Source organism: Sinocyclocheilus anshuiensis, unplaced genomic scaffold, assembly GCF_001515605.1.
Source record: "Sinocyclocheilus anshuiensis isolate Anshui unplaced genomic scaffold, SAMN03320099.WGS_v1.1 scaffold869, whole genome shotgun sequence".
Taxonomy (NCBI): Eukaryota; Metazoa; Chordata; class Actinopteri; order Cypriniformes; family Cyprinidae; genus Sinocyclocheilus; species Sinocyclocheilus anshuiensis.
The window spans coordinates 1,209,043-1,220,312 of NW_015558630.1; the positions used below are offsets into that span (position 1 = coordinate 1,209,043).

The following is an 11,270-nucleotide window of genomic DNA, read 5'->3' on the forward strand; positions in this document are numbered from 1 at the left end:
CAGGAGGATAAGCCAGAGCAGGCTTTTTGTACTGTCAGCGCCGAGCACTGTCGGCATGTAGAAACACGACTCACAGTCACCTTAAAGAGGACGAGCGGTCTGACAGGCAGAGCGCAGTGGAGCTGGAAAAAAAGTCCTCCATTACAAGCCGCTAATGCATAACAACACAGAGCATTACTGAGAGGCCATTTACAGTCCTGCATCCCATTAATCAGTGACCACTGGGAGAAAGAGCCACCAGCACCACAAACAATTGATCTCAAAGGGACGCCGTCTTTCAATTTTGGTAATTAATGACATCTTTTCTATTTGTTATCTGGTGGGTTGGACAGAGGCGACAATGAAGAGAGAGCACGAGTGTGTTGCAGCAGTAGACGACTGCTGGAGTGCCATTCTTCACTGTCACACTTCAGTGTCACAGTCATCATGTTTGATTGGACGAAGTCAAGCACATGTTGAAAGATGGTGATGCAACTTCACAGGCTTTTTTTGTGAGGCTGCTGGTAAACAGGTATAGTTCAACTCAAAATGAAAATTCTGTCATCATTTACTCACCCTCATATTTTTCCAAACCTATATGAATTTCTTTCTTCTGTTGAACACAAAAGATGATATTTTGAAGAATGTTGGAAACCAAACAGTTGCTGGTAGCCACTGACTTCCAAAGTATTTTTTTTTCTCCATACTATGGATGTCAATGGCTACCAGCAACTATTTGGTTACCAACATTCTTCAAAATATCATCTTTTGTGTCCAACAGAAGAAACTCGTACAGGTCTGGAACATCTTAAAGGTGAATAAAAGACAGAATTTTATTTTTTTTTGTTAACTACCCCTTTAAAAGTAATCCCATTCAGTGGGATCATTCACCCAAAAATGGTCATCATTATGATCATTGTTGTTTATTGTTATCTAATCCTGTCATCATTTACTCACCTTTATGTTGTTCCAAACCTGTACAAAGTACTTTATTCCACTGATCACAAAAGATAAGAGATTTTGAAGAAGTTTCCCCCCCCCTCCATACAATGAAAGTCAGTGGGGTCCATAGTTTTGTTTTGGACCCCAATGTTTTATTTCTGTTTGGGACCCAATTGTTTTGTTTTGGAAGCCATTGTACGAACATCTGAAATGTTTTGTGTTCTGCAGAAGTCATCATGCAGGTTTAGAACAACATAAAGGTGAGTAAATGATGTCAGAATTAGATAACCATAAACAACAATAATCAAAGATAACAATAAATAAATAACTAGAAGTTAGCATTTATCATTTAAATAATTATTGAAAAAATATTTATTTTCTGTAATTTGACTTAACATATTTAATATGTAACTTGATGCATGCACATCAAAATACAGATTGTCAATTATGATTAAATATGTCTGCACAAACTGCTAAAAAAAGATTTAAATCAAAACAGTTATACATATAGTGATATGATTAGATTAGCCATGTTTGAAACATCTGTAAAATAGCCAATAAATGCAAAACCTGTGACCACTCATTTCTCTAATTCTAACCACGTACAAAACATCCTACAACCAGGTAAACTATGTCATTGACACGAGTGTAGTGTCAAAACATGTCAAAGCCAAATCACTCCCATTACAATCAGTGAAGCTATTCGCTCTTGTCTGCCAAGTTTTTGCTCGTCTCTAAAGTTTTCTGCTTTGTGAATTTTTAAAATCACACCTTGGATAATAGCACAATATCAACGATAGAGAATTTCAACATTGTTGTGGGCACACCAAAAAAAAAAAAATATATATATATATAAATAAATAAAAATCATTAGACTAAAGGCCCGTTCACACCAAGGATGATAACTATAAAGATAACGATAAAGATATAGTTCTAAAAATCGTTCTCAATATTAAAGAATAGCAGAGTCCACACCACAACTATAACGATAAAGACAAAGAGAAACGATATCGTTGGAATCACTTTCAAAACAATTTTTTCCCAGCTGATGAACAATAAACAGTTGACAGCCAATCAGAATCCATCCTGCTGTAACGAGCTCGAGAATTTAAAGCGGCAGACGAACGTGCGCTTAGAATAAACAGACAATTTCGTTCGCTGGTGTGGAAGCTAATATCGTTATCTTTATAGTTATCTTTATAGTTTTTGTTTTGTTTTATACAGTGACCTCCACCTGTGTGTCCATACACATCTTTCTATATTATACCCACTGCATCACTTGACAGAGCACAAAACAAGAGCAATGAAGTACAAACTGATCCAACATTAAGCCTAAAACACTTCCGAGGAGACAAAAACAAACATCAAGTGGTTCCAACCAGTCAAAGATTTGGTTTGATTCAGAAGATGTGGATTACAGTCTTTCACAACTTATTATTGCGGTTGTAATGACTCTTTGAGACAAACCAAATCATTTTAGCATGCCTTACAGCATCTCTCAAAGGGGACTCAACTTCCTGAGGAATATAATTGAGTTTGAGGCTTTTAATAGGCGCTGGAAATGAAGGAGCAACACTTAACAAGCGGCTTCACTCCAGCGCTGTGTGACAGCTGGGTGTCTTCACCTCCTCATTACATACTTCATAATAATCACATAAATAATATCAACACATGCGCATACTCTGCCAAGCTCAGTCAGATCATGGAGAAAAGCGCACTTGTGTGTAGTTTATATGACTCGGCGAAACACACCTCTTAGCGAAGTTTGTTTTTCCCTACTTTTCCCTAAGTTAGATTATCACTGTTCACACCGCCACAAATTGATGCTTTTTTAAGACCAATTTTTTATACGAGTAGGATTTTTCAAATTAATACTTTTTAATCAGCAAAGACACATTACATTGATCAAAAGAGATGACTTCTATTTCAAATAAATGCTGTTATTTTTTACTTTCTATTCATCAAAAAATCCTGAAAAAAAGTATAATAGTTTCCACAAAATTATTAAGCAGCACAGCTGTTTTCAACATATAATAATCAGAAATCTTTCTTGAGCAGCATATCAGAATGATTTCTAAAGGATCACGTCACACTGAAGACTGCAATAATGGCTGCTGAAAATTCAGCTTTACCTTTACAGGAATAAATTACATTTTGAAACTGTATTAACATAGAAAAGAGTTATTTTAAATTGTAATAATATTTCACAATATTACTGTTTTTAATCAAATAAATGCAGCCTTGATGAGCATAAGAGACATAAAAAAATATGGCTGAACCAAACTTTTGAATGTGAGTGTTTATACATTTATTGTACATAATTATTTACTCATAATGCACTTATAATGACAGAAAATAGCTCAGAGTCAACACAACACATGTAGGCAATGCAAGTTTTAGTCTCTCTCTCATGTGATTACCCCATCCTGTTCCCTCTTCTCATCATTTCCTGTCATGTTTCATCAATTCCTTTTAAAAACAAATGCCAACATTTTAATAAAAATAGAAATCATTATTATTATTATTTTCCAATTCTGACATTCTGAGAGAAGGAAAAGAGCAAGAGAGAAAGGGGGTAATAAAAATAAAAAGATAAAAACACTACTAACATCTTAAGGCAAAAATAGCATCAGGGTTGATTCACCCTCCACTCTCAGCCTCTCTCAGAGCAGCATGGATGCTGTAACAGATCCAGGGCCCTCCAGAGACCTCGTGGAGTAGAGGAGGACTCTCACAGCAGCCCAAAGGCTCATGTGGCTATTTAAAGAGCGCTCAATTCTCTATGATGTAGGAATCACTGCTAACAGAGATAATTCCTTGCATTGCCTGACCCAGAAGGATCGGCCAGATGGGATTTGACTTACCACACACACAGACACACTATAAACACACTGGTGACTAATTTACATGCTCTTAACTACGTGCTATTGGGGTTTTATTTTACAAACACAGCCAAAACCATGTTTAACGCACAATATAAATAAAAAAACTCACAATTAGCCTGATCATATGTTTACTTTCTTACTTTCATTCACTTATAACTGAATATCATAATAGCCCTGTTCCAAAACCTATAGAAGTTAACAGCAGCACTAACTGTAGACTAACCAAATAAAATAATAAAATATGGTAACAAACAACAGGGAACTATAGCAACATACAAATGTTAGGCAAAATATTTCAAGCTTACTTAGACTGAGCTTTTTATTAGTAGTACTTTCCATTGTTGAATGGAAATTACTGAGCATGTTGCAATGCATTCTGGGATTGCATCATCCATGATGCTACTTTACAAATTGGTCAAAACAAGCCTAATGTTTTTGTCTACCATATAAAACAGCCATTGCACCAACATGCTTATGCTTACAGTAGGTTTAAGCACAGGGATAATTGGCGATTACTAATCTAATCACATACACAGCAGTCATTACTGATACTATTAAACTACATTCCATAAGGACCTTAGCTCAAGCTAATGTACGGCGTCTTTACACTCTGCTGGATCTGGGTAGTAAAGAAAATAATAAAACATTCCGAGATTCCGTGCACGTTGGCAGAACACAGAGAGAAAAGTCCATTCCAGCCATCATCAATCTTTTGATTACTTACACGCCAGCTCCCACACAGAAGCTCGCGGATGCCAGAGCCAGTTAATAATTCTATCCATTTTCAGAGGTAGACTCCATCATTTATTATGTTCTGTATCTATCTCATCAGCTGTCTAATAACTCTCATCATCATTGGCTAATGCCGGAGCCAGTATTCGGCCCAGATAAAGCGCTTGGCTACACTGTTTGCTTTATTTACTTTTGTGAGCATTGTAAAGGCTGACCGGCGGCTAATGAGTACTGCAGGGGGAGCGATCGAGGTTACGGAGGGCAGGATCGTCCGTGATGCTGGCTAATATAGTGTTGACTTTAATCATTACCACTTATTCTGGTCGCATCTGGGAGGAATATTTTGCATGCAGTGATTCTATAATGTACTCTCAACCTCCGAGAGAGAAAAATATCTAGAGAAAACAGAATTAACAGATTTTAAAGATCAGAATCAGTGTATATTACTGTATGTGTGTCAGCTGTGTCAGGTACTCAAGGTCTGTTGCTGTCACATGAAAAGAGTGTAAAAACATCTGTAGCTTCTGTCAGATATTATGAACCTGTGACCTCTATGCAAGAGAGAAACAGAGTAAAGGAGGAAGGAACAGGGTGATGGGGCATTTACACCATGACTGACAGATTGAGGGGAAGTGAGGGTGTCTAGGGAGGAGAGCTGACTGAACTTGACCTCTTTATGGTAAGTTAAAGAACCTACAGCACTAGTCAGCTAAAGTAGATAAACCACCTTGGCCAGGTTCGGAAAACAACAAACTACTGTAGGTTGGTTTAAGCTGGGGGATTGGGGTTCAGCAGAAAAAATTACATCATAGGAGAAAAAAAATACCACAACATAATGATGTCATTACATTAAAGAAATGAACACCGCACTATGATGTCATTACATTAAATATTGAGTCATACTAAGCCTTTAGTAGACAACACATACTAATGTTATGACTTTTTCCTCTTTCAACCCCTTCCAATCGGCCATCTACATTGTTTACCAGCACACAAAACTATATGCACACACAACCCTGCTCAGTAGAACAATTTCTCATTCTAACATTTGTCAACATATGCTTTGGGAGACACAAAATCCAATGACAGTATGAAATCTAACACCGATTAGAATTTCACACAGCTAATTTCCCAAAGGGTCTTTCCTTATTTGCCAGGATTTCCAACCAACAAACTGAAATTTAATAGTGCTTATACAATTAGCATGTGTCCAGTTTATTATTCGAATGGATTCAGTGATAAACACATGCAAACTGACAGATAATGGAAGTATAGCATCCAATAATTTAAAGCAGACACTGAATAACAAAATGTATGTGTGCATGTGTGTGTGTGTGTGTGTGTCTGTGTCTGTATATATATATATATATATATATATATGTAAACACATATATAATCATTTTAAAGGGGTCATATGATGCGATTTAAATTGTTATTTTCTCTTTGAAGTGTTACAAGCTCTTGGTGCATAAAGAAGATCTGTAAAGTTGCAAAGACTAAAGTCTCAAATCCAAAGAGATATACGTTAGATATAAAATTGTCTATTATAATGCAATGCCATTGACATTTTAAGCGTAAACTGCTAATATTTATTATATAAATATAAAATTCTATTCATTATAACTAATAAATACAATTATAGAAACATGTAAATTAGAAGATACAAAAATGTTATAATATTATAACTGTAATATTAGACAGAATTCTACAACTATGGCTCCACTAACATTCCACTAAAATATAATAATTTATAAAATGAACAAAAAAAAGCTTTTTCTAAAATGTTTTCCTTAAAATAATGTACTTGTATAATATTTCTTTAAAATAAATGCCACTTGGTTTGATATTTTGGCTTATAAAGAAAATATATTCATATAACTGTGGCTTACGTGTGTTTTTTGGGGGCTACTGTATTTACATTTCTGCTTCGTTTCTTTGAATATAAAGTAAAGCTTTTCACACAAAACTCTGACTGTGGGTGCGGTTTAAGGCACCAAAAATATGCTCTTCACAGTCTTCAGGTCCCGCTGCTCGGATGCCCTTCCAGAGAGCAGACTCATTTCCTCTTGCAGCCTCCAGCTCTGTTTCCCACCAGCTCTGCTAACTCCCCGTAGCTCTGCAATTTCAAAATAAAGTGTATTTTTAAGCAAGCGGGCTGTACTGCCTTTTCAACCTGTTCCAATGGAGAGTGTCTCTTAAGCAAAGCCCCATTGAGCGGCCACGTGGCACGCTTGCTAATACCATGATCACTTTTATTCCCCCGAACCTCTAAAACCTTCTTAAAAGCGCTCAGACGCAGTCACGCACACACATGCACAGCACCACATTAAACCGAGAGAGGGAAAATATAAGCGGAAGCATTCGCTAAATTGCTGCACTCCAAATGAGTCTGATGAACCGAGCCCTTTGATTGCATTTTCAAGCTCTGCATAAAATTTGTACGCCATTTTCTTTTAAAACGCATACTCATTTGCCACACTGTACCAGGAACATCAGTTAATCAGTGCCGTCCATAACCCAGTCCGCTATCTCCAAAGAAAAAGAAAAACGGCTTGGCAGAAAAAATCCAAGCAGTGGTTGTGCGTGACAGCACGTAAAGGAAAATAAATGTTATGTGCACTCGTGGGTATGTGTGAGTGCGAGCGAGAGGGGGCTGTGATAAACGCTTGATGTGCCATCCACCCGCCGACCGTTCCCTCCTCCATCTTTCAAAGATGTGCGGTGCCCTTTAAGCACAGCTCAGTGGCTTATGAGACCAGTTTCAGGCCGTGTTTACCCGTCTGTCAGGCTCACTGATGCCTGGGTGTACAACGATAAGGAAAGGTTGCCGTTTAAAGCCTCAGCGAGCTTTGCTAAACAAACTGGCAGCAAATGTGCATATTAAATCAGACAGACAAAACAGGTCGGAGGAAATATAATGACAGAGTGACACAAACAAAGCAGGTGCTAAAATTATCCCGTTTAGTCACTTAACAAAAGCCAGCACGTTCGCACGGCTTTCAGCGGCTGCAGTCTTTTTCTCGCTCTGCGTTTCTAACCATCTCATCATCTATCTCGCTGTCTGCTTTCCATATTTCCCTCTCTTCCATGGGTGAGAGATCCATGAAATCTGGGAATATGATGAAGGAAGCTGCTTTTGAAATAACTAAAATATTGAACAGAACAAGATGTGATATTTGGGTGAACAGGATGGCATCCATGAACAGCATCCATGTTTATAGGAAGTGTTTTGAGGAGACTAGAGCTGGGCGGCAAGATGGTATATATTGCAAGTGTGCGAATTTTGAAGAACGTTGAGGTTCAAACAACACTGGACCCCATTGACTTTCATTGTATGTACAAAAACTTTTTTGAATGAGAAAGACACGCATCAAAAAATGACAATATACCACAGTATATTGTACAATATACCACGATATACCACAGTATATTGTATATAAGTATATTGGTATATATAAGTATATAGGCATCATCATATTTCATGGAAATAAACTTAAGACATTTTATTACAATGTTTGAATAGGCTTTGAATAGACTTCGACAGCGACTATTCAGTGTGAAAACGCTGTAGCGACTATTTCAGTGTGAAATAGAAAAATCTCTAGTGTTTCCATCAACATATGTCAACAAAGACCTGTGCAACCCATTTAAGACTATTTATGGACCTAATAAAAAGAAACAATGGATTAAATATATTTAATATGCACTATATTATCCAAAAACAGGCATTACCACACGTTATTTGAAATATACAATTTTTTAACTGAATTTCCAGCCCAAATTTGTAAACTGTGCAAGATACTGTGATATAAACTTATGGGAAATGTTATATAACATTTTGGTCATAACGCCCACCTGTGAGCATTGCAATGATGAGAGCATTGCAAAATTTGTGATTTGCATGTTAGGAGGAGTGAAGTTCACTTATCTATCTTTTTATCCATTTATAATTTTTTTTAAACTATTCCCAACTAGCTGACAAAGTGATAACTTTACCCTACTCCACCATCATCAAAAAACAAGAAAATGATAATGCACTGGCAATCTTGATGTAAAATATCCCCGTGTGAACAGACACTGGCCCATCGATCAATAGTCCATCAGCATCCGTTTCTCCGCTATCCCCCAGGCCTCACAAAAGTCATCTCCCTCAGTTTATTCGTCCCCTGGCCCCGCATAACTACAGATTAGCTCACTCAGTAGGGCCTCCATTCTAACCGAAGCCATTGTGTGCAACCGCATTCACCCTGAGACCAGAGTCACCTTAACGAAAGTGCAAAATTAAAAAGGCGCTCGATCTCGCAGCGCCCTTGTGCTTGTGCTGACAAAAGTGGCGGAGTAGAATAAATTGCAGCCACGACGGAAAAACAGTCTGTGATATAAATATGAAAAAGAGCCTGATTTAATTTAGTGCTCATCTGCTAAGGGCTAGAAAAATGAAATGAAATTTGAGAGGCATAATTCATCAAACCAAGCAGCCTCCATTTCAGCGATGTCAAAGCCTCTCGGAACAGGGCAAAGAGAAAAGTCTTCAAAGCTTCCAGAACCCATGGCATCAAACGTCGCAGGGAACGTGACTGCTTCATTAGCATAGTGAAATTACTGATTAAGCAATCTTGAGTGCTGGAGCTGAGGCAAGTGCTGTTTGTTGGGCTGCTGTTCTGAGTGTTTCTGAGGAAGTTTTAGAGTTCCGCAGAGGTAAGGGCATCTCTCTTACCTCATTGACATTGATGCCGTTTCTCCTCATGTACTCTCGGTCGTTGACCTGACCACCCTCTGCATAGTCCATGGTTAGAATACGCTTGGTGGAAAGGTCCCAGTGAATCTTCGGGATCTGGGAGAAAACAAAACAAAGTTCAGATTCACAGCAAATGTCATATACTTGCAGCGAGTCAGTTTTTACAGGATGAGAGAGTGGGGTAAAGCACAATCCCATTCCCAAGTCTTATTTTTGACATTTAACATTTTTGCACTTCTATGAACCAGCTAGGAAAAAAAATTATATTCAGAAAATTTCAAAGTAGTTAAACCATTTTCAGTGTATTGTATTTATTTAGATGGAAGATGGAAGTATTTGTGTTGCTATGGTTGCTATACAGTTGCTAGAGAGTTCTAAATGTTTTTTAGAGTATTGCAGTGTGGTTGCTAGGGAGCTAAGTATTTTTTTTTAAGCATTGTTATGCGGTTACTAGAGAGTTGAGTAGTTTTATGCTGTGCAGTCCCTAGTGTGCTCTGGGTGTTTTTTTTTTAAAGCGTTGCTATAAGGTTGCTAAGAAGTTCTAAATGTTTTTTAGAGAGTTGCTTTGTGGTTGCTAGGGAGAAAAGTATTTTTTAAGCATTGTTATGTGGTTCCTAGGGCACAGGTTTTCAAACCCTGTGTTGACAGGATGATTTAAAGAAAATGTATCTATATGTATGCAACAAAGTTCAAGAATCAGGAAAGGCAGAGGTAGGAAACGGCAAACATATCTTTACTAACAAAATGAACATAAACAACAAAACAAAAGTAAGTGGCAGCCGACTCACAGCAGACTGTGAATTGCAGCCCAATTGCTAATCAAAACTAGCCTCATCATGATTTTTCCCCCACATTTTTTCCCTTTGCCTGGGGTCCCTTCTGTCAAATGTGCATTCTGGGAAGGTTGCTTTAACCCCCAGACTAAAAACTATAAGTTCCTAGTGTGTTTTAAGTGGTTTTTAGAGATGTGGTTTCTATGGAGATGAGTGTTTTAAGTGTTCATATGCAGTTGATAGGGTGTTTTTGAGTGGTTTTTAGAGCATTGCTATGTGGTTTCTTTGGTGTTTTGCTGGACCCATTATGCACCAAAGATTAATATTTAACATTAGATGTTTGTTCAAATCTCTAACCCAGAGTACAAGCGAGAATAGTGGTGATAATTGACTTATTAAACAGCAGTAATGAACTAAACACTGGAAAACAGTTATAAAGAGTTAACCACATTTAAAGGGGTCCTATTATGCTTTTTCACTTTTTTAATGTTAGTCAGTGTGTAGTGTGTTATGTTTGGGCATAAAAAAGATTTAGAAAGTTACAAATCTCAAAGTCCACTCCAAAGGGAGATATTTTGTTTTAAAAAAAAATCTCTTTTCAAGAACTACAATGAACGGCTCGTTTGGGCTACAGCGTTGGTTTCCAGGCTTTGTGATATCACAAAGCGGCTCATTAAAATATCATTAAAATAATTCCCGCCTACAGAAATTAATGGTTGGGGGGTGGGGAGGGGCGAGGTTGTGGTTAGAACGCTTGGTTGAGTGAGTGCATCAGACGAGACGACGAAGATGACGATGAAGAAGAAGTGCAGCTGCAGAGTTAGTGCATCAGAGAAAACGAAGAAGAAGAGCTGCTGTGCTGTAGTGTCACATTTTCGGCATGTCTAGAACAATTCTTACAAGTACAACACGACGTAGCTGGGCGCCGCGGACAGACGCCGAACGGCGCCACCGGTGTGCCTACACTCATAGAAAATAATGTATTCGAATTTTAAAGACGTGGTGCGACGCGATGCTGCGCTTCTCGTCCGGTGTGCGACCACCTGAAATGCTGTTTTTTTCACCTCCGTGCCCAAACGTCTTTGTTTGGGCTTCCGAAAGCTGATGATGTCAGGAAACCGTGGTTGCAATTTATTTGTTAACTCTGTTCCTGAGCATTATAACCCCAATTTGCTATTGTGTGCTGCGCATTTTACTGAGGACAGCTTCCACAACACGAGG

General features: G+C 38.0%; 1 protein-coding gene across 1 annotated transcript in view; it reads right to left on the reverse strand.

The window, feature by feature from the left end:
- Nucleotides 1-11,270, reverse strand: part of LOC107680795 (uncharacterized aarF domain-containing protein kinase 1-like) — a 124,675-nt gene that overhangs the window by 42,915 nt on the left and 70,490 nt on the right. Inside the window, exon 7 of the mRNA XM_016476843.1 lies at nucleotides 9,256-9,372. Coding sequence (XP_016332329.1) covers nucleotides 9,256-9,372 — 117 coding nt within the window. The remainder of the gene's footprint in view (nucleotides 1-9,255; nucleotides 9,373-11,270) is intronic.